Here is a 27,631-nt window from a genome sequence, read left to right as displayed (position 1 = left end):
AAAACTTTTATATATCCCTGTGTCCTCAAAATCATGCCTGTCCTTTCACACATATTCACACTCATAGAAAACATCTCTGAATTGCATCAAATGCTCCGACACGTGTTTGTAGTTGTAAAATTTCCAGTGATGCTTTAAATTCTGACACATCCACTTATTACATCCTTTTTTGGCCAAATACATATGCCTGATTTAATGAGCCATACTGCATTACTAAACACTGTGTTTAAAACTGAAATTTTCCATGAGGCAGAAAGCTCTGAGAAAAGAGTGGTAGAAATCCGGAAGGAAAAATAAGTCATCTGCCTGGCCTATTTAGTTTTTAATCCTCACAAAATGGGTTTTTATATCAAACTTCACCAGCTCCGTGAAGTATTTTATTCTGCAGGTTTGCTACTGCCATAGTGGCGAGGCACATTCAGAGTGAATCTGCAGAGTTCAAGGGTATAAGGACCCCACGGCCGCTCTACAGATTAATGAACAAAACGGAAAACAAGACAAGCTGCATGAATGCATCTGGCACAATGAGAAAATGGGAACCCCAGTCACAAAAACAGCAAAGAAAGGAAGCCCTGATTTTAATGACCCAGGGAGAATTAGGAAGCACAAATCAAAAGTATGAAGAGGTTTAAGTGACTTCAGGGTTGAACATATAAATTAATATTAGAAATTCTTACTCAGGTCCGGAAACTGTTGAATAAGTACAAAGTACTGGCCAGCTGCAAACAGAGAGAAGGCTTCTTGTTCTTAAAGGCAGGCCTTTGAAAGAGCATACAGGAAACAAGATTTCATTTGGTCACACATGAAACCTTACCAAAACAGCTTCATTTTGGTTTTCTCTTCACCACAGTGAATTTTAAAAAGCCGTAAGTGTTGACATTGAAAAGGTGGTAATTTATTGGAAAGTAACTTATTTACTACAAATTCAGAATGCTTACACATTTCAGATAGTACCTAGAGCAGAAGTGTTTGATCCATGCAAAGTTTAGACATTGAAGTTTAGCTTTAAGGGCCAAAGGTTGTTGCAGCATCAGTTGATCTTACCAAGTCTCTGATCTTACCAAGTCACCTTGCAACTCTTAACTTGCTGTCTTTGGTCAAGGTAAGGCATTTACTAACAGAACCCAATTTTTGCAAGCTCCAATTGTATACTTTTGGATTCAAATGGTAAAAGCATATTGTATCTATCAAAATACATGAGAAAAGCCTAGGGAATCTGCCACTTATGTTGGTGGCATAATTGTCAGATCAGAAATGTGTGAGTATATTTCTAAGATTCTGATTCAATTCCTACAGCCTATTAAGTACAACTATGTTTCGGATCTTCTACCTCAGTCACATCTGAGCCAGAAGGGGATAAAAAAGATTCCTTCTACCTTTGCATCCCATACACAAAGCAAAATCCATGAACAACAAGGAAAGCACACATAGATCAGCCTCCTAAGTTTTGAACACATTTAAAAAGAGAGCTAGAAGAGCCCACCAACACTCTTTAGAATTAGCAACATGGATCAGCTAAGGGAATTATAGGTATTAATGGAAACTGAACTGTAAACAGATTTGCAATAACATAATAGCAAACTAGACTTGATTCTAAGTATCACAGACATTGTTTCTTCTTGTTTGCTCCAGATACATCACAGGATACACTTCAGGATCCAGTCACAAAACAGCCCAAATGCAAAACTCAAACTCTTTCATTTAGTTGTTCTCTTGTCACTTAGCAAATATTGGATGATATGTAAAAGAAGCTCACGTATTTCAGACACTAGAAACAGAGTATTTTGTGAGTAAATTATTTATACTATACATATAAATAACAACACATCTTTTCCTGATCTGAATTTTCAGCTTTGGGTCTGTCTAGCCATGTCCCAAGCTGCATTTGCATGCAGAGCAAACAAGGCCATGCAGGGAACTTATCTAAACACATATGAACATATCACTTCATGGTGACAAATTGTGGTGAACTATTTTTAGAATACTGTCAATGATGATAACAAACAACACTTTAAGGTGTAATTTTAGTTCCTAGTGATTTTAATATGAGCAATAGGATTTAAAGAGTGTATTTTTGCATCCCCAACAAAGCAGCCTTCAGTGAGGGGATTTACTCTATATTTGCTTTAATAAGAACGAGTTTTGTTTTGTTTTTTTTTTCCTTTTGGATTCTTCATCACCACGGTGTTACACAGTTTGAATCCCAGCAGCTCTGTCAAAATCGCTTCCAAATGCTCACAAAAGCTTACACCAAACAATTCACTATGCTTATAATTCCTATGACACCAGGCTAGTAGAAATTCAAACAACATTTTGCAGAGACAAAGAGGTATTAAATCAGTGTCAGCAACAGATATCTCTGCTTCCTTTCTGCACTGAGTTCTATCTACCCCAACTGCATGTGATTGACAGGGGAACAGAAACACTCAAAATCAGTGATGGCAAACCATTGGCATGTCTTACTCTGGTGTTGAAAGAGATTTGGGCTGGCACCGATGAAACTATGTTATACTGCCAAATTTGAAGAGGCATCAGGCTCTGTTGCTGCTATTGATACATATTTCCCTCTTTGAGGGAAAAAGAGAGAACTACTTTGAAATACAACAACCTCAATCTATTCAATTCCCTGCTCCTTGCGAGGCCATGGAGATCTTTGATTTCAAGCTCTGTGGGGCAGACAGTCTCTTCTCCTGGCTGCTGCTGTATAGTATTAACATGGCTAAATCTCATCCAGCACTGGGGCTGCCAGAAAATTTCATTAACCACTGAGGAACACAAAATTAGGAATAAATTGTTCATTTGCTTGTATTACCCTCATTCTGTGGCATAAAACAGGTTTTGCCAACATGATTCAAACCTCTCCTTGCCTTACAGATTCACAACAACATAGTGTGAAATGTTTTTCTAACTACATCCTTGTAAAAACTCAACTGCAGAAAGGTATGCAAACGTTCAGCAATTACCTAAATTACATGATTTTTCAAGTAGGCACTCTGCAGGACACATCTCTCTCCTTGGAGGATGATCCCAAGGAAACATTGTGAAGTTACATGCTGTTCCCTGCACCACCTGCTGCAGTTTAATTGGTAATAAGGTACCCTCACTTCATGCAAGTGCAAACTGGCGTACTGAACCAGAGCCTGGTCCTGCAATGCACTTCAGGCACTCAGACACAATCCCTAGTCCTGCTCTAAGTTTGATTTTCATTCCTTCTGAAGGTTTTCAGCCTTTCAAAAAGAAAAACATAACCTTGCTAGACTGTGACATCCAAGAAAGACTCACCACCTTATATTAAATTCAAAAGCAAAATTTCCAATTTAAAAGCAATTATAATTTCAATATCAAGTCTCCTGTATCACAGAGTACATTTGGTTTCTTCACTGCAGCAAATCTGGTTCAACTGAATTATTCATGGTAATATTACCGCTCCACTAGCAAAGAAACCACAGTGTACTTTGAAAGAGTGGTGCAAGACCACTGTACATTTTGAAAGAATTAATGGATCTAGGTATTAACAAAGAAAGAATGTGCAAAAAAATTAAAACCACACTGTATTCCAGGTAAATTAGAATAACAAAGAAATTTGAACACAGCTCCTTGCTAAACCCTATTTGATGTGGTTTTGTAATCCTAAACATGTTATTGCACTGTTAATAACAGATCATTGGGCTTGTTTTAAAGATCTAGCAGGTGAACAGTTTGCTGAGGCATTCTGCGAAGCATATGCTTGTAGACAGAGGACATGACAGTATCCTAAAAGGAATGTGCCACAGCTCACTCCCCTGTCTGGAGTGGGTAAACACTAGCCAAATTTTTCTGACCCACCTAGCCACAGTTGAACTGCTGTTTCTAAAACATACATATATATATATATAATTTTAATTATTAAAAAAAATAAAGAGGAAGTGTACCAGGAATTATGACATAAGCACAAACACTTTTGGGGAAGAGATCATATCTGTTCGGAATTGCCAGCACTTCTGTTTCTGCCCAAGCTTTCACTATGCTAATTTCAACAACCTGCCAGATAGAAAAGGTTCTCCAAAATAGCAGTCCTTCAAGACCAAACCCTCCATCATAGCTGGCGGAAACTACAAGCACTGCCAGGAGGGAAGAAGCCACACCTCATGTCAGCACAGCTGGGGGCACATTATCACCAGCACCTTGGGCAAGTGTCTCCAGCAACAATACCGACTCAGGATGCTCTGGTCCCTGCCCAAGATTATAAGTAAACTAGGGACTTTCTACCTCCCTGCCACATAAACACAGACACAGCAATAACCAGGGAAAAAGAATCATGAGAAGCAGAACCACACAAAACAAAACAAAGTCACTTTGCAGTGCTGTTGCTCAGAATGTAGAGTAGATATAATTCTCTGTTCCAAGAAGCCACTGAAAAAAACGTAACTGAAGTTCTAGAAGAGAGTAGGCTCTTTTTCACAAATCTTGAGTTATCCATTGTTAAAGTAAGAACAGTAGGAATTACACAAAAGATAATCAGAACAAATTCATGTTTAATAATTTTTGAGAAACTAGATTATCAAGTTGTGAGTTAGCAAGTTCTCATGAAATTCAAAATCATTGTTTTGCTCAATGCCTTATTCATACACAATGGGCAGAAAGTAGACATTAGCTAAGGTGTCCATCAGTTCACTCAGCTGTTGGTCTCCATCCATGCTCTGGAGATCAGTATGCTATTCAGGATGAAAACTGAAAAATTCTAACGGCTTTAATTAATAATATATGGGAGCAACCTTCTTTACCCTTTTTCTACTTTTTTTTTTTTTTTAAAAAAAAGAAAACAACAGAGTATAAAGGAAGAAGAATCTCATTTCCAACCTTCCTATAACATCATAGGTCTCCTTAGTCTACCCTACCATGTGCTTGCTCATTTTACATTTAGTCCTACTCTTTCCTTCCCAGAAAACTCTCTAAATCTTTCCAAGGCTCCTCTCATGTCTTTGTAGAGAGGAAGAACCTACATTTATGTGCAATGACTGCAGTAGATCAAAGGTAAGTATTGATCCTCCCTTTAATAATCACAAGGATGTAAATGGATAGCGGAGCTCTATTTCATGGGTGCTCTGACATTCAGGGTTTCTTGTTTCTCTCATTGTTGCTTTTAGCCTTACCAACAGCATCCTTGTTTGTCTCCTCAGTTTTCACAGATGTACTTCAGTAACAAGTTGTTCCTCCTCAATTGTATTCATGGTAACCAGCTTGTAAATGGCTCTGGCTCAGTGGTTAAAGATCTGAAAAAAGACCAAGTACTGATATCCTACCTTGATCAGTTCTTTGAACTTGGGGTCTTCTTTGGAGTTAGGATCAATCATAGTGCGCTCCTCATTCTCCTCTGTCCAAGTGAAATGGGAAACGAGTTAGATCAAATATACATTGCTGAAATACTGCAACAATTACTATTCATGAAGTGACCTGTCAGCTGATTAAGAAATGACAGTGCCCAGTCATCACCCTGGCAAGAGAATATCCAATGATCAAGTATTAGGGTTTTTTTTTAACAGTCAAACAAAGATAATACGACTTCCTAAAATAAATTGTTTCCACTGACCTCCTCCAAATCAGATCCTGCTCTGTGTATGCAGAATACATCAGAAAAATCACCATTCTCTATACTGCAGGGCATACTAATACTAACAAACCAAAAAGGGCAGCCAATTACTTTCCTCTTTCTCCTCAATTTGTATGTAGTTTGTATTTGAAAATATAAGGATATTTTCCAAACTACTCTACCTTGAAAAGTAAAGCAAGCTTATGGCACTGCACTTAGTGCAGCTGCTGAGACCCAGACTGACAGTCTGTGCTTCCCTAAAACTTGACACGTAGCAAGGGTCACACACATGTGGCCCTGGGTGCAGGAACTGCTTAATCTCTGGGTAACCCAGAAAATGAAAATTACCCCAATTTACATCAGTTCTGCTTATGTGTGCCGGAAGGACATAAAATATATCTCTCAGGTATACAGTCTTCTATTTCTTCTGTTACTGTGGGATGGCAAGATGTGGAAAATGCTCTCCAATGGCCAACCATTCAACTACAAGAGGTAGGAATGTAAAGATTAACTTTTAGAATGGATGATTTCATACTAAAAAATAGGTAGAAAAATCAACTTTAAATCTGTAAAGCTAACAACCAAACAGCTTTTGGCAGCTTTTTTTATCTTCCCAATAGCATGTGTGAATATATGCATCACATTCAATGTTTATATGCTCTTGTAGTTATGTAGTTATGTATATCAGTATTTAAGAAACAGTTGGAACAAGTGTTGTATTTTAAATTCTGTTGCTTGCTTTCAAGTAGTAGACCTCTCTCCCTGCACCCTTCATTTTAGCTCCTTTAGTAGTCAAGTGACAGCTGTGATCAAGGTTGGATTTGTTCAAGTGGAGAGCAAACCTTGGCTACTACACAACAGGAACACAAGAACAGGTGGTAGTGTCAAAACCGAATGAGGAGATCCACATGCCTTCAGCTAAAATAATAATTTATAGACCCTGTAGATTTATCTTTTGATGAGTCTAGAGAGGCAATTTGAAATCCTATATTCCATTTGATTTCCCAATTCCTTCCAACACGATGACAAGGGAGGGTCTTGGGTATGACCACAGATTGGGCCATTGCTACTTTGCATAGAGGAAATCTTCAAAATCTGACAATGACCAATATACCATGACTTGCTAATACAGTGCTAGACCTCACTGCTCTCAGGTGGGAAACATGACCCTCGCAAATCATAGCTACAAGGCAAACTATACTATCCTACTGGGTTACCTTAGGCTTTTCCCAGACGTTTGGGTTTGGTATTTTGCAGTGCCTTTAATATTAATAAAAATAAGACCCTTTTATCTGAACACTCTTGACAAATTTCCACAAATCTAGGAAGACACATGATTTCTTCAGCTGTTTTGTTTTTTGTTCTTTTTTTTTCCTCCCTTGTTCCTTTATTTCCTCATTACCCCCTGGGATGAGTCAGGCACTCTAGCTATAAGGAAGTGACACCCAGTACACATCCAAAAAGCTGCAAACTGAAATCCTGAACAAGACCCGTAAGGGTATACAATTCATCATGAAGTTTTGCTTAAGGATCACCAGTGGTCATGGCTTTGCATGACAGGTCTTCAAAACTGATTTTATTATTTGCCACCATGACAGCTTGCTTCAGCTTGCTTCAATTAATTCTGTAGGTTAAGGAAGTTATGTCCTGGAAAGAAAAAAAAATATTTTTTTTTCCAACAAGCTTTAAACACTTACTGCTATTACATTATGTTGCTGCTCTTTAATGGACTTGGCAGGGAGGGGAACTGGAACTTGAATACCTGCCTTCTTTCTACAAAGCATTCCTCATTTTACATATTCCCATATTATTGTTTTCAACAAAATAAATGTTGATTTGTTCGTTATCAGGTCCCACTGTGCTACAACATCACTTGCAAAGTGCCAGCAGTAACCAAAGTCAGAACCTGGCATCCAGCTGTTAACAAAAGTGTAGCACACACATTGAGTTGAGGCAGTTTAATGGTTCTATAGGAACCACAACACACACTTCTGCTACAGACTTTCTGTCAGTTGATCCTTCAGTTTTGCATCTATATGTGGAAAGATACTACTTCCTTACCAAAGAAGGATGTCGAAATAAAGGACAAATAGAGACTGAGATGCAACTAGACAATGGATTAACGACACTGAAGGAACTCTTAAATAGACAAACTCAGCAGTATTTTCCATCTAATTCTTTGCAAATCCCAATTTTCTATGTTTTCAGGATGGCCATAGAAAAATTCAAGTCCTCTGCCAATTCCTTGAGCAAGACTATTTTCTTCTACGCTTACTTTAAGTGTAGCTGCATAAGTGGCATTGCTCTTTAAATTCCATTTTAGCATCTCTGTTTCCTAGTCTATGTCTATATACAATGATTCTCAATTCTCTCAATTTCAACTTAGCCATCTATATTCAACAAATAAGAAGTGGATATGGAGTCACAGTGGCAGCCTTCATTAATAATTACATAGTTGAGTTCTGTAGCATGAATACTATACCTAACAAAGTATCTTCTGGATGCATGTCCACAGTGCTTGGATTCATTGGTGCATTGATTGCATTTTTACCCTCTTCTTGCAGGTCACTCACTGAGGAGAAGGAAAAAACAGAAAGAAAGATTGTAATAAACGCAAAGTTTCTGGATATGTAGGGGTAGAAGACATAGTAAGAACAAACATCTGGTAGATCCATTTCAAAATGTGCCCAAAGTTTATGGAATGAAGAACTGCAGCTAGAGTAGAAAATAAATTCAACAGAACATCCTTCTATAGCTAATAAAACTGAGCCACCAGACTACCAGCTGAAAATATTTTGCAAGAAACTCGATCCTATTGTAAAAGCAGTGTCAGAGTGCTTGTTTCTCTAGAATGGAGGCACGTAAGCTTTGTCTGCAGAATGGCCCAGATCTACAGCAGACAGCAAACTGTAAAACCAAACTCACTTTCTGATACCACCACCATCACTCATTACCACCTTTTACAACTGCAGAACACCAAGAACTATTTGCCACTGGCCTCGTTAAAAGCCTCAGAGAATCCCAGGGAGACCTACCAAATGATGAAAACGTATTTAATTTTAGCATTGCAACTGGCTGAAGATAGATATTGCATGGTCTGGTGAACACAAATTTGGAATCTTTCAAGCTCCATGTAAATGTACCACTCAGTAACAGTTGGGCAAGTCAGCAGAGTATGCTGCATCAATGAAATGGATATTAAAATACTTCCCTACATGTTGCTACATGGGAGAAACTGAATTTGAGTAAAAAATAAATAAATAAAAATTGTTTAGTATTATAGAGCTCAACAGTAAGAAAATCAGTAACAGTACTATAACATTTCTACACTCTCCACGGTCTGGTCTATCTCCCCCTAAACTCGGATAGCAACTACTTATTATAAGGCAACCTATTAAAATACATGCATCTGAAGCAGGAGATAAAAGGAGACTGCAGTAACCCCATCTATTCAGTCACAGGTCTGTGTTAGCACGGACTAAAATCACATGCAGAAGCACTGTTGTATTTCAGTCTCCTTTGGGAGAGGGGTCCAAGTCCCATATTCTTTCATGGGTAAAGCAAGGATTTCCAGACACATAATTATAAGATCTACAAGGGAAGCTTCTGTGGGGAGGGGGGGAGGGAAGCAAAGGATGGCAATTAACTAATACTCACAGTGTACTAATAAGCACTTTTGTCAAGAATAGTCAGCATTCCCCTTTCCTGTTTGAAAATCAAATCACAGACTAATCATACGCATGCATTCTGCAAAGGTTACAAAATCCTGCATAAGTACTCACTTTTTTCCAGCTCAATATTAGTGGAAAAGATAGCAATCCTACTGTCCCAGAAGAGGCCAGGAACAACAGCATACTGCAGTCCCCACTCCTCCTCTCACAAATACTTGAAATGAAGGCACTTAAGACGAGCTAGTACATCTCTTAACTCCATTTTGAAGATATTAGCTAGTTCTGTTTCACAGCATGATACTGAGCATGACTAAAATCCTCAATTACGAAAAGCTGTTCCTATGCTCTGCAAGCTGCAAACACCAGTCTTGCATTTTGAGACCTTACAGCTTGCGAACTGTGCTGAAGAGGCCAGTCAGAGCTGAGGTGGCACAAAGCATGGGGGCAGGGGGCCTGCCAGCCACCAGCACAGCTGCTTTCTGTATTGTACTCCTTTTGAAAAGGGAAAGGAGCAGAACAGGGTCTGCAGGCTGAGATTTAGCCTCCTGAATAAACATCATTATTAGCAAAGCTGTAATTGTACCTTTTCTGCATTCGTTCGTATTTTTGGAACGTTCTCCAACCAAAGGTCAGGGAGCTAAGAGACATCACACATCAGACCAAACAGCTTTCACAGTATGCCTCACCCTGCCCTGCTTGCACTTGCCAAGTTAGAGCTTCTTCCCTCAAGCAGCTCCTGCACTGTGATGCCAACAGGAATACAGCCACAAGGAGGCATAAGGAAAGTTGTGTGGGAAACAGACATTAAAGGGGAAGATTTTTGAAGTACTCTTAGGTCTATAAATGCTGAAGTTCCACTTAAATTATAATTCCTTATAAATGTAACTTCCTTTTCATTATTAAAGCACTTCTGTCATTCTGGGAATGCCTAGTGTTTGGTAAGGTCAGAGTATTGGTGTACCTAATGTTTTGCAAATGCAGAAGAGAGCTGCTGAGCTCCTCAGGGCAGTGAATGCACGGTATTGTCTTCAGTGCATGCTATATAAATAAAATACTGCATACATTTCAAGCCAGACTGATTTTAAATGCAGTTAAACTGTTTTTATTCCCAAATGTTCATTTAAGATGATACATTTTCCCCCCTTTTTTTTTAATATCAAAATGATCTCCACACTCTTCCTAACACAAATACCTTGTTTCTGAGCAATTTACTAAACCAAAAGAAAACATCAAGATGGATGTGTGCCCTAAGCCCCCTCCCTCCAGTCACTCACGACATGAAGAGCCACGTAAAACCCTTATACTTCCCTTCAGATCCAGCGAGACTTGTCTAGAACAAGAGCAGAGCATCCTGCCCTACTGCTAACAGCAAAGCAAAGCCGCTTTGGTAGAAAGCCTTCCAGTGCTTGCTGCCCAGAAAGCCCTAGCCACAGAGAGCCCATACGCCATGTCCTAAGCTTATGAAGAGGTTCTTGCTGGAAACATGATCTGTAATACCTCCTTTTTTGCGACGTTTACACGGGAGCCCTGCCATTTCAGCCCCCCAGCACCTGGAGGTCCATCACACACATCTGCAGATGAATTGCGTGGGCAGTCTGCGTGCTGAAGGGGCAACAGCAACTGGATGAGGGGCTGACACCTCGATGCTGCCAGCCCCAGCTTAATTCAGGCAGGGTGACACTGACATGGGAGGAGACACTCAGATGGCCTCCCAGCTGTCAGGCTGGGGCAGGAGCCACAGAGGAGGGAGCAAGCAGAGCGCTGCTGCCAGCCAGGATCCTTCCTATCCCCGTCACTTCTGCAGATGACCACGTGCTTGGCTTGGCCTGCTGCTGCCTGCCTCAGGGCAAGGACAGAGACAAGTCCTTTCAAGACGGCATTTTGTGAGGATAGTGAAAGCCCCCTTCATCCTCTGACCAAAGCATGGCCAGGTTCCCCACCCTGACAGCCTGCCCCAAGGACACGTTGGTTCACACAGCAACAGTCAGCATGCAGAAAAGCAGTCATGCTCAGGAGTATAAATCTGCCCAGGTATTCTCAGTACCTGTCAAACTCCAGAACCTTTCCATAATGCATTTGAAGAAATGCTAAGGACCTTTTCCCTGCTCGCTGCCCCCAGTACTCACTTATCTCTGTCGAACAGACAAAGAAACAAGAGCAGTAAAAGGAAAGTGCCCCACATCATTGGGAGAAAAAACAGAGAATCCAAATATAAGCAAATGGAAACAGATAAACAAACAAACAAACAAACAAAAACTTAGCCAGGATGGAGCAAGAGGTACATTTCTGAAAAGAACCTGAATGATGCTTTAATGCAACACATCAAAGAATGTGTTTCAGCCCATGCTTCACAAACCCAAATGATGTACTCCAAATGATTAGACTGATGCCAATACACCTAGTTTGGCAAACACCAACTTCTCCTACTGTGGGAATAGAAATGTTGTTTTTGCAGAGTTACATTGTTTAGAAGGAGGGAATGTGGTACTGAGATATGCTTACAGTGATAAGAAAGTTTAGCAGGCGACCTTGTAAAATGCAGACAATCAGACTCCTTAGGACAATTAGGTGAAAATCATGGTGTCAAGTCAAGTCAGATAAGTGAAGAAACATTACCACTTCAAGCAGTAAAAATGTCAAAAGAAATTTGAAATTTAACAGGCCGGCGACTGAAGGCTATGCATTGTTTGTGAAGCATCAGATAGATTGTGAATCTGGATTACCCACTCAGTGGGGAAACAGGGGAGGGTCCTGCCATCAAAAGGTATATAAACTGTGTTTTGGAACTAGTAGATGCGCTCTCTCCTGCTTGTGGGGTGCCCGCCATTGCAATCGTGAATAAATTACTACTTCACTGAGATCCTCGCCTGAGCCTAAGTTATTGGCTATGGAGTGTTTCTCACAATTTGGGGGCTCGTCCGGGATCCAGTCACCTACTGGGGAGCCCCACCGCCGCAGCAGCAGGAAGGCATGCCCCGCTGATTTCAGCGGTCCTGTGCATCGACGGTGGCGGTTCTGCGGAAAGCTGACAGAGGGCCCGAGACTGGTTAAAGAGGCAGGATCCGTGAAGTAGTGGGGAAAGGAAGAAGGTAGGCACTCCGGGTTTTTAAGAATCGATCCGGTAACTCTGTGCACAGACCAAGGTAAGAAATATTGAGTATTGCCTTGGGGGTCGGGTGATCTGGTGTATGGTAAGCCCTTGCACGGGGAAGTGCTGGCACTACACCAGGGGAATCTGGTGTACGGTAATCCTTGCACGGGGAAGTGCTTGGAAGTACACCAGGGAATCTGGTAAACTCAGGTGTGCGGTAACGCTGGCACGGGGAAGTGCTTGGCGGTACACCCCCATCTTTCAGTACGTTGGTGTGTGGTACACTGCAGAAGGGAAAATTCTGTAGCACATACCGGCGAGGGTTAGGAAAGATGGGAAGTACGAGTTCCAGGGAATCTGGTAAACTCATAGGTGTGCGGTAACACTTGCACGGGGAAGTGCTTTGCGGTACACCCCCATTTTTCAGTACGTTGGTGTGTGGTACACTGCAGAAGGGAAAATTCTGTAGCACATACTGGCGAGGGTTAGGAAAAATGGGAAAATATGAGTTCCAGGGGACAGGGAGATATCCCTGGGGGAGTGCCTACTAATAGTTCTTCCTGAAGAATGATAAGAAATTGGAAACATAATCCCAAAATTAGAGGGATTGTAAAAGAAAAATAATTAAAAAAAAAAAAAAGGGTTAAATATTGTGTATCAGTCTGGACAAAAGAACCAATTAAGGAAACAGCAGTATTTTGGCCAAAATACGGGTCTGATGAAAATTCAGGCTTTAAATTTATGTGTAAACAATAAGATTCCTTTTTCAGAGAAGGAGCCAAGTTATGCTCCCTATAATCTTAATATTGAACTGGTGGCAGCAGCAGTCACTCCAGGAAGGGAGACAGGGACTGTAATTAACACTGTCCCTAAAGAAGGATCGTACTCTACGCTCTGGCAAGAATTAGAACAAGGTAGAAGATATGTTGAGAATTTTGCCTTCCCTGATACTAACAGTACTAACACTAACTGTGTATCCTCTTAGGTGAACTACCCCCTCCTCCTTACCAGCAGAGAGGTTAGGACTTTTTAAGAAGGAGAGGAAGTCTTTATTCAAGGACCCCAACAGCCTAGCTGAACAATTAGACCAGTTCCTACGACCTGATTTATACTCTTGGGGGAGGGAATTATGTCTATAAGTATGTTGTTTACAGGGAAAGAAATGGGAATGATCAGGAGGAGAGCTGCTATACAAGAATGGGAAAGAGCTCATCCTCCAGGACCAGGGGTAATACCGGCAGGGCAGAAATACCCACTTGCCAATCCTGTCTGGAATAATAATAGTGTGCAACACAGAAATTATATGAGAGACTTAGTGTCAGAATGAGAAAGTACTTGGGGATGAGACCTGAGGACCCAGTATCCCAAGGGCTCTTGAAAGTTCATTGTGTGATTAAAGCCTGGCAAAATACGCAGAAAATGCTTCAGAAGGTGGGGGAATGTAGTGAGAATGAACAGTCACTGGGGGACCCTCCTGCGGGAGGCCCTGGAGGTGTGTGTCTGGAGGGGAGATAAGAAGGAAAAAAAAAAAAAAAAAAAAAGAGATCGAAACTAATGGTATTGACAGTGCAGCGGGTAGTGAGGCAGAGGGTTGGAGAAAGATGAAGAAAATCTTCAGGGGGAGTCAGGGCCAGGATGGAAAGAAGAGGAAGAGAGATGAAGGAATGGCAGGCAAAGAAGGCTGCCTGTGTTGTGGCCCGAGTCCTAGCAGAGACAGGCTTTGATAAGATGTTTTAAGTGTGGCCAGGCTGGCCACTTCGAATAGGAATATCTGGAGTGGAAGAAGGAGGAAAGAAGGAAAATGGGATGAAATATGGTATATTGATATGTTGTTTCAGTATCTTGGAGGGAAAAGGTATGGAATTAAGTTGGACCCTGACTGAGCCTTTGGTGCTGGTATTAGAAAAGTACAGTCTGGAGAAAGATGAAGGAAGTGTTAAAAGGGTTGCTGAAGGTGTTAAAGGTGTGGCATGTAGTATTTAACAGAGCTGTTTGAAGTTGAATGAGCAGGGAAAGGTGATGTAGGCATTATCTAAGTAACAGTCTAGAAGTTTTGGTATATTTGCATATTTGCTGTGGCGTTTGTTCAGTTTCCCAAGCATCGGGGAGGGGGGAACAGCCTGCTCCACCAGGGGCCTCTCCAGCGGCCGCAGGGGGGCTTCGGCTCCAGCGCCTGGAGCGCCTCCTCCCCCTCCTTCTGCACTGACTTTGGTGTCTGCGGGGGGGTTTCTCGCTCTCCCAGCTGCTGTTGAGCAGCAGGTTTTTGTTTGTTTCTTTGTTTGTTTGTTTTCGTGGATGTGCTCTCACAGAGGCACGGACTGTGTTGCTCATGGCTTGGCTCTGGGCAGCAGTGGGCCCCTTTGGGGCCAGATGAAATTGTCCCTTATCTGCCACGGGGAGGCTTCTGGGTTTTTCTCACGGGGGCTGCCACTGCAGTTTCCCACCCCCCCTACTCACAGCCCCCGAACCTTGCCATCAAACCCAATACACTGGGGAACAGCTAGGTCATTACTGACTTGTAAAGTATCAGGGATTAAATTAACTAATGAAACCCTAAAAAGTGATGGGGGTAGAAGGGGCTGGGATAACAGTGCCAGTTTTGGGGGATACCAAGCTAAGACTAGGGAATAAAATGATCGCTGGGCAATTATTGTATGTATCCAAGGCAGAGACTAACTTGTTGGGAAGGGATTTGATGATTAAATTGGGCATTCAAATAGTAAATTGTTAGACTGGAATAACAGTGTAATTAATGGAGTGCTCTCAGGCCCTGAGAGCAAACGTATATTCACCTCTGACTGGAAAGACCCTGAAATGGGGGCGGAAGCAACAATACAGATGGACAGTTTTACCTTGGGGGGTTTACAGGGCCACCTATCTATATGGGTAAGTTTAAAAAAAAAAAAAAAGATTTTGGAGCAATTACAACCTCCCAAGGAGGTATTAATGTTAACAAATATGTGGATCGTTTTCTATTGTCAGGACAGGAGAAAAGAGTTGTGAAGAAAGCTACTAACAAGCTATTCAACTTTCTGGGAAAGCAGGGCTTGGGAGTATTAAAAATAAATAAATAAATAAATTACAATATGGAGAAAGAGAAGTCAGGTATTTAAGGCATCTAATGTCTGAAGGAAAACAGAATAAATGCAGAGAGGATTCAGGGAATTGTTGAAAATTAAGAAAGAACTAAAAAGTTTTAAAAGAAAGATTTTTTTAAGGAATCAGGAGCCATGAAGTCTGAAGGAAAATCGATACTCCCTGATGGGAGAGAAATGCTGAATAAAGTGATAATGAGGCAAATATTAACTGTTTTACATCAGAAGAGTCATTAGGAGGTGCAAGCAATGTGTGATGTTGTGCTAAGAAAGTATGTCTGTGTAGGAATATACACTTTAGGGAAGCACATATGTAGAGGATGTACCATATGTCAAAAGGTAAATAAAAAGGTGTTCTGTAACCCATCTAGAGGGGGACGGGAGCCAGGGGTTTGACCTTTCCAAAGTATACAGGTAAACTTTACTGAGTTACTTGTTTGTCCTAATTGACCACGTGACTAGATGGGTGTAAGCTTTACTGCAAGGGTTAAAGCAGGCCTTAGAGATTGAGTGGGATTTTCACAGCCCCTGGCACCCCTCCTCTTCTGGGAAGGTGGAGCGAATGAATCAGACATTAAAGAAGCAATTAACTAAACTAGTGTTAGAAACCCAATTTCCTTGGGTAAAATGCTTACTCCTACAGGTTTAAACAGCACCAAGAAAGGATATAGGAATTTCACCATATGAGATGCTGTTCAGATTGCCTTATCTGGGCAGAAGGGATGAGATACCACAATTCAAAATAAGAGAGTTTCCTTAAGAACTGTATTCTGGGGTTGTCTTCTTCTTTGTCATCTCTCAGGACCTGTGGGTTGTTGGCTCAAACCCCACCTTTGGAATTCCCCATTCACCACCATCACCCTGGAAACCGGGTCCTGATTCGGACCTGGAAAGAGTCAACTCCGGCCTGAATGGGAAGGACAATTACTGACCACTGAAACAGCCGTAAGAACTGCGGAAAAAGGTTGGACTCACTATACTCGAGTGAAGGCATCTGTCAACGCTAGTACCTGGGAAGCTGTTCCTACAAAAGACTTGTTGGAAGTTGAAATTGAAGAGAAAAATCTCGTAGTGGACTCTGAGCAGGATAAGAGCTTACAATTGTAAACTAACCTTTTATTTTCACAGGTAACTAACGAGTGTGACTTGTGATTGAGAGAAAGGACAGACCTATAGCGAACTGCAGTGCTCCCAAGGGGGGGGTTGTTATAGTAGTAGTGTACATCTCATTTTTGTATCGATAATTATTTGGAAACCTAAGGTTTAAAAATAATGACAGGGGAAAATTGATTATTAATTTTGTTTTTAGTGATTCTAGGCCTCAGAGAAGGCCTTGGTCAATTGGTAACTTGGAAAAGGCATGACCAGATAATAGCAAAAACGGGATACCCCATCAAAATATGGGTGACTGTGACAGAGGGTTATGTACCACAAGCCGTCACGTTTGATGCTTGTGAGGTGTTAGCTTGTGGAGATTTAAATGCCCAATGACAATTGAGCAGAAAGAACAAATAACTGGGAGAGACACAACAGCCAGATTGAGAATAGCTGTATGGAAACAATCCTCTATTGCCATCAGAGAAAGGGAGAAACTCAAGGAGAAAACAGGAGAGTAAACAGGAGGCCCTCTGAAATGTGGCAGTTCAAACATTTGAGATTCAAACAGGGTATGGGGACGTGAATGCCTGGATAGAATGGGTCAAATATACTGTCCAGAGTCTCAACCGTAGCTACTGCTATGCTTGTGCCTCGGGATGACCGATTGCCCAGATAGTGCCCTTCCCATGGGGGTGGACCAAAGACTCCCAAGGGATGCGATGTATGATTGCATTGTACCAAGAAAAGACTGCCTGGGGAAATGAGGCCTGTAAGTCTCTCTTTGCTGTTTCTTGCATGATAACAATATCACAGTTCCCCCTGCATTCTCTACAGCTATAGGTAACCATACAGCTTGCCTCTCACGGCAGGGTGTGAGTGCTACCTGGCATCTGGGAGAATTTGCCTTGTGCTACCAAGGACTTGATGGGAAACTGGTCAAGACTAGAGATCCCCAGGGCAGATCTCTGGTGGTACGGTGGAGGGAAGATCTTACGGTCCACCCTACCATCTAATTGGGAAGGCACTTGTGCACTTGTTCAATCAGCTATACCCTTCACCCTGGCATTTGAAAGAGAAACATCACAAATACCCAGAAGAAGTAAAGGAGGCTTAGGAATATCATTTGATGATAGAGTATACATAGATTCTATTGGGGTACCTAGAGGAGTTCCGGATGAACATAAAGCCAGAAATTAAATTGCTGCAGGGTTTGAGTTACTGTTCTGGTGGGTAACAATCAATAAAAATGTGGATTGGATTAATTATTTCTATTATAATCAGCAGAGATTCATCAATTATACCAAGGATGCGATGAGAGGAATCGCTGAACAACTAGATGCCATCAGCAAAATGGCTTGGGAAAACAGGATAGCATTAGATATGATGCTTGTGGAGAAGGGTGGTGTATGCGTGATGCTGGGCAACCATTCTACTTTTATCCGTAACAATACTGCCCCAGATGGCACAGGAACAAGAGCATTGCAAGGGCTTACCACCCTCGCCAATGAATTAGCAGAAAATTCGGGAGCAGACACTTCCATCACAGGATGGTTGAAATCTTGGTTTGGTAAATGGAAAGGGATGGTAATGTCCATATTTACATCCTCAATTATAGTAGCAGGAGTTTTGACAGCTATTGGCTGTTGCATTATCCCCTGTGTAAGGGGACTTGTCCAGCAGTTAATTGAAACCACATTATTGAAACAAATGACCATAGATCCACCACCCTACTCAGATAAAATGATATTAGAGGAAATGGAGAGCAAAGAAAGTGAAGAAGAGGAAGATATTTACCAAATTACACTTAAAATAAATAAATAAATAAAAATAAAAAGAGTTTTTGCAAAAATCAACAGTTTATAAAAAAAAGAAAAGGGGGGAATTGTGGGAATAGAAATGTTGTTTTTGCAGAGTTACATTGTTTAGAAGGAGGGAATGTGGTACTGAGATATGCTTACAGTGATAAGAAAGTTTAGCAGGCGACCTTGTAAAATGCAGACAATCAGACTCCTTAGGACAATTAGGTGAAAATCATGGTGTCAAGTCAAGTCAGATAAGTGAAGAAACATTACCACTTCAAGCAGTAAAAATGTCAAAAGAAATTTGAAATTTAACAGGCCGGCGACTGAAGGCCATGCATTGTTTGTGAAGCATCAGATAGATTGTGAATCTGGATTACCCACTCAGTGGGGAAACAGGGGAGGGTCCTGCCATCAAAAGGTATATAAACTGTGTTTTGGAACTAGTAGATGCGCTCTCTCCTGCTTGTGGGGTGCCCGCCATTGCAATCGTGAATAAATTACTACTTCACTGAGATCCTCGCCTGAGCCTAAGTTATTGGCTATGGAGTGTTTCTCACACTACTTCGTAACAGCCACAGTGATTTTAGCTGTAAGGCTTACACTGGACGCTTACAGGGAAGGATCCATCTATGCAAAACGGCATTTTACTGCGAGATCAGAGCTCGGCTTGCATACCAGGTTTCAGCCACGTTAAGTCCCCCATGACACATTGCTGCGCCTTGCCTGCTCTCCACCTGCCTGTTTGCAGGAATTCTTCTTTTCCTCTGCCCTTTCCTGCAAGAAACATTTTCTCCTGTTGTTCTGGAGCAATTCTTCGTATGCTCTCTAAATGAGATCTGAGTAAAACATCTTTCCACAATGCCCCATAATTCTATTTCATAGGTCAGTCAGGGAAGCTGCAGCAGGGGAAGACCGCAGAGGTAGTTTGAGTACAGGCTGGGACAGCAATCACTTAGTCCAGACCGGTTCCAGTCGATGCGGATCTGTTGCTCCAGGCTGGTTTGATCACTCCACCAGCAGATGTCTCAGTGCCAGCACATTTCCTGCGAGCAGCCCCAGCAACCCGGGAGAGCTCTCCTGCCTGCAGATGGACCTCACCCCACCATGACCCACCACAAGGCCCTGCTGAATGGTCACAGCTTTAACACTTTAACACTTGCAGACAGTCTAATGACTCTGCCATGAACCTGCACAGGGTGGGCCAGGTGTAACCACGGCCTTGGAAAGACCTCTGGCAGAAATAACAGGGACTTCTCCCAGACGTCTGTTACAGCCTGCCTCATTTCTGGCTTGGGATCCCCTCTCTGAGCTGATCCTCACTTAGGAGGCAGCGCCAGTCCTCTGAACCACCTCAGGACCGTGGCAGCCAGCACTAGCAACATCCAAGTGCAAGGTGGGATGGGCAACTGGCCAAGGTATTCAGCAACAGCCTTGATCATCTCCCTAAACCAGAAATTTAAATTCACACCTAAAAGGTCACTTCTTGACCAGTCCCCTGGAAAGCAGCAACGGTTCCTGGAAGCTCTCCAATGTTTTAACAGGCTCCTGGCAGTATTGGCAATCAACATGGTTTAGTCACAGTGGCAGTTATTGTGGCCTTTCCAAAAAATTAATAAATATAATGAGCAGATCGTATACACACATGCTACACAGTATGACATCTTTAAACCAGGTAGGCTGCCTCGGTGCATGGAGTACAGGCAAACTGCAGCAATTAGCTGCAGAAAGCTGGAAGCACCACCAAGGCTGTTGAGTATTTCTCACAAGTAGGGAAATAAATGATCTTTAAAGTCAGCAGGAGCACTGTGACAAGAAGAAAAGTCCCTGCTTTCTCCTTTTTATAAGAAAGAGCAAGCCATTGTCAACTTATTGGATCCTTTCTACCTTCACTCTTAATAATATTAGTATGATTTAAAAAAAAAAAAAAAAAAAAGTACATAGCACAGCTCACCTCTTAAATCTTTACTGTTCACTGCTTTGTTACTAAAAAGTTGACCACAAGCTTCTGCCTCTTACAAAACCAAATGCTACTTAATTTTAGCTCTAGTTATTTCTGACTGCAGGGCTGAATCTCACCCCACAGAAAGCAGCAGCTGCTGTAGTGCTCATCATGGGACTGTGGATATGGTGCTTTCCTTTGTTATACATGGAGTGGTAATTCGTGTCGAGAAAATGGTTGATATTAATAAAGAAGAGGGAGATTTGGGAATGTGGCCATGGGGGTTGGAAAACCCCGTGACTGAGATAACATTAGACTCTTAACGACGAGGCCATCAGGAATATAAAAGAGTTTAGAGGGAACAAAGAAGGGTGATTCAGGAGACTCCATGCAGTCTCAGGGTTTCTTGTTCTCCAGATGGTTTCTTGTTCTCCAGCCGTTAAGGTATGGATGTTTCTGGGTGTTTGCTGTTGTTGTTATATGCAAGGTTGTTTGACCAATGAAAAGCTGTTATGAAAAGAACTGCTGTGGAGAGAAGGGTATAAGAGGGGAGCCTGCCCTCAAGATAAAAAAGAAAAAGAAAAAAGAAAAAGGCAGCACGATGAAGTTACATCAATAAAGAAGCAGGAAAAAGAAGTGAGGAGGAACAGGCTGGCAGAATGGAGACCAGGACGGGAACAGGCACTTTGATTGCCTCATGAACATAAGTTCGGACAAACTCAGCAGACTGCTCAGAGAAGCTCGTACAGAAAGTCGCTGGAAACAGGCACACTGGAGCTGGAGATGTGGGAATATAAATGTTGTTTTTGCAGAGTTACATTGTTTAGAAGGAAGGAATGTGGTACTGAGATATGCTTACAGTGATAAGAAAGCTTAAGCAGGTGACCTTGTAAAATGCAGACAATCAGACTCCTTAGGACAATTAGGTGAAAATCACGGTGTTAAGTCAAGTCAGGTAAGTGAAGAAACATTACCACTTCAAACAGTAAAAATGTCAAAAGAAATTTGAAATTTAACAGGCCGGCGACTGAAGGCTATGCATTGTTTGTGAAGCATCAGATAGATTGTGAATCTGGATTACCCACTCAGTGGGGAAACAGGGGAGGGTCCTGCCATCAAAAGGTATATAAACTGTGTTTTGGAACTAGTAGATGCGCTCTCTCCTGCTTGTGGGGTGCCCGCCATTGCAATCGTGAATAAATTACTACTTCACTGAGATCCTCGCCTGAGCCTAAGTTATTGGCTATGGAGTGTTTCTCACACTACTTCGTAACAGCCACAGTGATTTTAGCTGTAAGGCTTACACTGGACGCTTACAGGGAAGGATCCATCTATGCAAAACGGCATTTTACTGCGAGATCAGAGCTCGGCTTGCATACCAGGTTTCAGCCACGTTAAGTCCCCCATGACACATTGCTGCGCCTTGCCTGCTCTCCACCTGCCTGTTTGCAGGAATTCTTCTTTTCCTCTGCCCTTTCCTGCAAGAAACATTTTCTCCTGTTGTTCTGGAGCAATTCTTCGTATGCTCTCTAAATGAGATCTGAGTAAAACATCTTTCCACAATGCCCCATAATTCTATTTCATAGGTCAGTCAGGGAAGCTGCAGCAGGGGAAGACCGCAGAGGTAGTTTGAGTACAGGCTGGGACAGCAATCACTTAGTCCAGACCGGTTCCAGTCGATGCGGATCTGTTGCTCCAGGCTGGTTTGATCACTCCACCAGCAGATGTCTCAGTGCCAGCACATTTCCTGCGAGCAGCCCCAGCAACCCGGGAGAGCTCTCCTGCCTGCAGATGGACCTCACCCCACCATGACCCACCACAAGGCCCTGCTGAATGGTCACAGCTTTAACACTTTAACACTTGCAGACAGTCTAATGACTCTGCCATGAACCTGCACAGGGTGGGCCAGGTGTAACCACGGCCTTGGAAAGACCTCTGGCAGAAATAACAGGGACTTCTCCCAGACGTCTGTTACAGCCTGCCTCATTTCTGGCTTGGGATCCCCTCTCTGAGCTGATCCTCACTTAGGAGGCAGCGCCAGTCCTCTGAACCACCTCAGGACCGTGGCAGCCAGCACTAGCAACATCCAAGTGCAAGGTGCGATGGGCAACTGGCCAAGGTATTCAGCAACAGCCTTGATCATCTCCCTAAACCAGAAATTTAAATTCACACCTAAAAGGTCACTTCTTGACCAGTCCCCTGGAAAGCAGCAACGGTTCCTGGAAGCTCTCCAATGTTTTAACAGGCTCCTGGCAGTATTGGCAATCAACATGGTTTAGTCACAGTGGCAGTTATTGTGGCCTTTCCAAAAAATTAATAAATATAATGAGCAGATCGTATACACACATGCTACACAGTATGACATCTTTAAACCAGGTAGGCTGCCTCGGTGCATGGAGTACAGGCAAACTGCAGCAATTAGCTGCAGAAAGCTGGAAGCACCACCAAGGCTGTTGAGTATTTCTCACAAGTAGGGAAATAAATGATCTTTAAAGTCAGCAGGAGCACTGTGACAAGAAGAAAAGTCCCTGCTTTCTCCTTTTTATAAGAAAGAGCAAGCCATTGTCAACTTATTGGATCCTTTCTACCTTCACTCTTAATAATATTAGTATGATTTAAAAAAAAAAAAAAAAAAAAGTACATAGCACAGCTCACCTCTTAAATCTTTACTGTTCACTGCTTTGTTACTAAAAAGTTGACCACAAGCTTCTGCCTCTTACAAAACCAAATGCTACTTAATTTTAGCTCTAGTTATTTCTGACTGCAGGGCTGAATCTCACCCCACAGAAAGCAGCAGCTGCTGTAGTGCTCATCATGGGACTGTGGATATGGTGCTTTCCTTTGTTATACATGGAGTGGTAATTCGTGTCGAGAAAATGGTTGATATTAATAAAGAAGAGGGAGATTTGGGAATGTGGCCATGGGGGTTGGAAAACCCCGTGACTGAGATAACATTAGACTCTTAACGACGAGGCCATCAGGAATATAAAAGAGTTTAGAGGGAACAAAGAAGGGTGATTCAGGAGACTCCATGCAGTCTCAGGGTTTCTTGTTCTCCAGATGGTTTCTTGTTCTCCAGCCGTTAAGGTATGGATGTTTCTGGGTGTTTGCTGTTGTTGTTATATGCAAGGTTGTTTGACCAATGAAAAGCTGTTATGAAAAGAACTGCTGTGGAGAGAAGGGTATAAGAGGGGAGCCTGCCCTCAAGATAAAAAAGAAAAAGAAAAAAGAAAAAGGCAGCACGATGAAGTTACATCAATAAAGAAGCAGGAAAAAGAAGTGAGGAGGAACAGGCTGGCAGAATGGAGACCAGGACGGGAACAGGCACTTTGATTGCCTCATGAACATAAGTTCGGACAAACTCAGCAGACTGCTCAGAGAAGCTCGTACAGAAAGTCGCTGGAAACAGGCACACTGGAGCTGGAGATGTGGGAATATAAATGTTGTTTTTGCAGAGTTACATTGTTTAGAAGGAAGGAATGTGGTACTGAGATATGCTTACAGTGATAAGAAAGCTTAAGCAGGTGACCTTGTAAAATGCAGACAATCAGACTCCTTAGGACAATTAGGTGAAAATCACGGTGTTAAGTCAAGTCAGGTAAGTGAAGAAACATTACCACTTCAAACAGTAAAAATGTCAAAAGAAATTTGAAATTTAACAGGCCGGCGACTGAAGGCTATGCATTGTTTGTGAAGCATCAGATAGATTGTGAATCTGGATTACCCACTCAGTGGGGAAACAGGGGAGGGTCCTGCCATCAAAAGGTATATAAACTGTGTTTTGGAACTAGTAGATGCGCTCTCTCCTGCTTGTGGGGTGCCCGCCATTGCAATCGTGAATAAATTACTACTTCACTGAGATCCTCGCCTGAGCCTAAGTTATTGGCTATGGAGTGTTTCTCACACTACTTCGTAACAGCCACAGTGATTTTAGCTGTAAGGCTTACACTGGACGCTTACAGGGAAGGATCCATCTATGCAAAACGGCATTTTACTGCGAGATCAGAGCTCGGCTTGCATACCAGGTTTCAGCCACGTTAAGTCCCCCATGACACATTGCTGCGCCTTGCCTGCTCTCCACCTGCCTGTTTGCAGGAATTCTTCTTTTCCTCTGCCCTTTCCTGCAAGAAACATTTTCTCCTGTTGTTCTGGAGCAATTCTTCGTATGCTCTCTAAATGAGATCTGAGTAAAACATCTTTCCACAATGCCCCATAATTCTATTTCATAGGTCAGTCAGGGAAGCTGCAGCAGGGGAAGACCGCAGAGGTAGTTTGAGTACAGGCTGGGACAGCAATCACTTAGTCCAGACCGGTTCCAGTCGATGCGGATCTGTTGCTCCAGGCTGGTTTGATCACTCCACCAGCAGATGTCTCAGTGCCAGCACATTTCCTGCGAGCAGCCCCAGCAACCCGGGAGAGCTCTCCTGCCTGCAGATGGACCTCACCCCACCATGACCCACCACAAGGCCCTGCTGAATGGTCACAGCTTTAACACTTTAACACTTGCAGACAGTCTAATGACTCTGCCATGAACCTGCACAGGGTGGGCCAGGTGTAACCACGGCCTTGGAAAGACCTCTGGCAGAAATAACAGGGACTTCTCCCAGACGTCTGTTACAGCCTGCCTCATTTCTGGCTTGGGATCCCCTCTCTGAGCTGATCCTCACTTAGGAGGCAGCGCCAGTCCTCTGAACCACCTCAGGACCGTGGCAGCCAGCACTAGCAACATCCAAGTGCAAGGTGCGATGGGCAACTGGCCAAGGTATTCAGCAACAGCCTTGATCATCTCCCTAAACCAGAAATTTAAATTCACACCTAAAAGGTCACTTCTTGACCAGTCCCCTGGAAAGCAGCAACGGTTCCTGGAAGCTCTCCAATGTTTTAACAGGCTCCTGGCAGTATTGGCAATCAACATGGTTTAGTCACAGTGGCAGTTATTGTGGCCTTTCCAAAAAATTAATAAATATAATGAGCAGATCGTATACACACATGCTACACAGTATGACATCTTTAAACCAGGTAGGCTGCCTCGGTGCATGGAGTACAGGCAAACTGCAGCAATTAGCTGCAGAAAGCTGGAAGCACCACCAAGGCTGTTGAGTATTTCTCACAAGTAGGGAAATAAATGATCTTTAAAGTCAGCAGGAGCACTGTGACAAGAAGAAAAGTCCCTGCTTTCTCCTTTTTATAAGAAAGAGCAAGCCATTGTCAACTTATTGGATCCTTTCTACCTTCACTCTTAATAATATTAGTATGATTTAAAAAAAAAAAAAAAAAAAAGTACATAGCACAGCTCACCTCTTAAATCTTTACTGTTCACTGCTTTGTTACTAAAAAGTTGACCACAAGCTTCTGCCTCTTACAAAACCAAATGCTACTTAATTTTAGCTCTAGTTATTTCTGACTGCAGGGCTGAATCTCACCCCACAGAAAGCAGCAGCTGCTGTAGTGCTCATCATGGGACTGTGGATATGGTGCTTTCCTTTGTTATACATGGAGTGGTAATTCGTGTCGAGAAAATGGTTGATATTAATAAAGAAGAGGGAGATTTGGGAATGTGGCCATGGGGGTTGGAAAACCCCGTGACTGAGATAACATTAGACTCTTAACGACGAGGCCATCAGGAATATAAAAGAGTTTAGAGGGAACAAAGAAGGGTGATTCAGGAGACTCCATGCAGTCTCAGGGTTTCTTGTTCTCCAGATGGTTTCTTGTTCTCCAGCCGTTAAGGTATGGATGTTTCTGGGTGTTTGCTGTTGTTGTTATATGCAAGGTTGTTTGACCAATGAAAAGCTGTTATGAAAAGAACTGCTGTGGAGAGAAGGGTATAAGAGGGGAGCCTGCCCTCAAGATAAAAAAGAAAAAGAAAAAAGAAAAAGGCAGCACGATGAAGTTACATCAATAAAGAAGCAGGAAAAAGAAGTGAGGAGGAACAGGCTGGCAGAATGGAGACCAGGACGGGAACAGGCACTTTGATTGCCTCATGAACATAAGTTCGGACAAACTCAGCAGACTGCTCAGAGAAGCTCGTACAGAAAGTCGCTGGAAACAGGCACACTGGAGCTGGAGATGTGGGAATATAAATGTTGTTTTTGCAGAGTTACATTGTTTAGAAGGAAGGAATGTGGTACTGAGATATGCTTACAGTGATAAGAAAGCTTAAGCAGGTGACCTTGTAAAATGCAGACAATCAGACTCCTTAGGACAATTAGGTGAAAATCACGGTGTTAAGTCAAGTCAGGTAAGTGAAGAAACATTACCACTTCAAACAGTAAAAATGTCAAAAGAAATTTGAAATTTAACAGGCCGGCAACTGAAGGCCATGCATTGTTTGTGAAGCATCAGATAGATTGTGAATCTGGATTACCCACTCAACTCGGTGGGGACACAGGGGAGGGTCCCGTCATCAAAAAGTATATAAACTGTGTTTTGGAACTAGTAGATGCGCTCTCTCCTGCTTGTGGGGCGCCCGCCATTGCAATCGCGAATAAATTACTACTTCACCTGAGCCTAAATTATTGGCTACGGAGTGTTTCTCACAGAGAGAAGCTTGAGCTGAAAGAAGTGGACCCGTGCACACAACTGCCTCTCGCTGGTAAGCAGTTGCACGTTATGGGGAATCATACGTCCTTAGGAACAAAGACTGTCCTGGTAACCTTTCAGCTTATTCTCCTTATTAACAATTGGACAGTTTATGAGCCTGAAATATGGGACCAAACTGAGGTCAAGGTGTGGGACTCTGCAACTAAAAACAACAAGGTTGCAGTGGGATTGCTCGGCACCTGGCGAGCAATCTCTGAGGCCTTAAAGAGCCATGTGGAGCCACAATCACAAACGTGTGGTTTTCCAGATAGTGAGGGATCTGCGGGCTCCTTTACTGATCCGACTGCTATGCCATCAGTCCCTCTGCTGCTACAGCCATCGAAGGCCTTTGCTGTTACGCCCCCTGTTGACCTGGACGTGCCTTTTGACCCAGGCCTCTTGGCCTTCACAAGGAGATGGATATGGTTTTCTTCGATCCGGGAAGAACAGGATGTATCCTGTAAGGCCTGAAGACCAAGTTGCTTGACAACTTAAAGCGAGACATATTGTTCAAAAGGAATGGAAAATGGAGACTTGTTTGTACAAGAAAAGGAATGGAAAATGGAGAAACTTAAAGAATTGTTTGTTACCTTTTCTGATTGTACATATGTTTAGGTGTACTCGAGTTAGTAAGTTATGGAACTTAAAGGATTGTTTGTTACCTTTCCTGATTGTACGTATATATAGGCGTACTCGGGTTTAATATGTAAAAGCGATGTTCTATATGTTTAGAATGTTTGATGTTCGTGTGTGCGTGTTGGTGGAGCATAGACTCCCTGCATAC

The 27,631-nt window shown here is 42.5% G+C and overlaps 1 protein-coding gene across 1 annotated transcript in view; it reads right to left on the bottom strand.

Moving 5' to 3' along the window:
- The window catches only part of PARVB (parvin beta), an 89,160-nt gene that overhangs the window by 39,931 nt on the left and 21,598 nt on the right, over positions 1–27,631 (bottom strand). Inside the window, exons 2-3 of the mRNA XM_084284950.1 lie at positions 8,052–8,141; positions 5,283–5,353 (exon numbers count right to left, since the gene is read on the bottom strand). Coding sequence (XP_084141076.1) covers positions 5,283–5,353; positions 8,052–8,141 — 161 coding nt within the window. The remainder of the gene's footprint in view (positions 1–5,282; positions 5,354–8,051; positions 8,142–27,631) is intronic.

This window comes from Netta rufina (genome assembly GCF_964035555.1).
Source record: "Netta rufina genome assembly, chromosome: 1".
NCBI classification, from domain to species: Eukaryota; Metazoa; Chordata; class Aves; order Anseriformes; family Anatidae; genus Netta; species Netta rufina.
The sequence above is the reverse complement of the archived record's forward strand: the minus strand, read 5'-3'. Positions and strand labels throughout refer to the sequence as shown.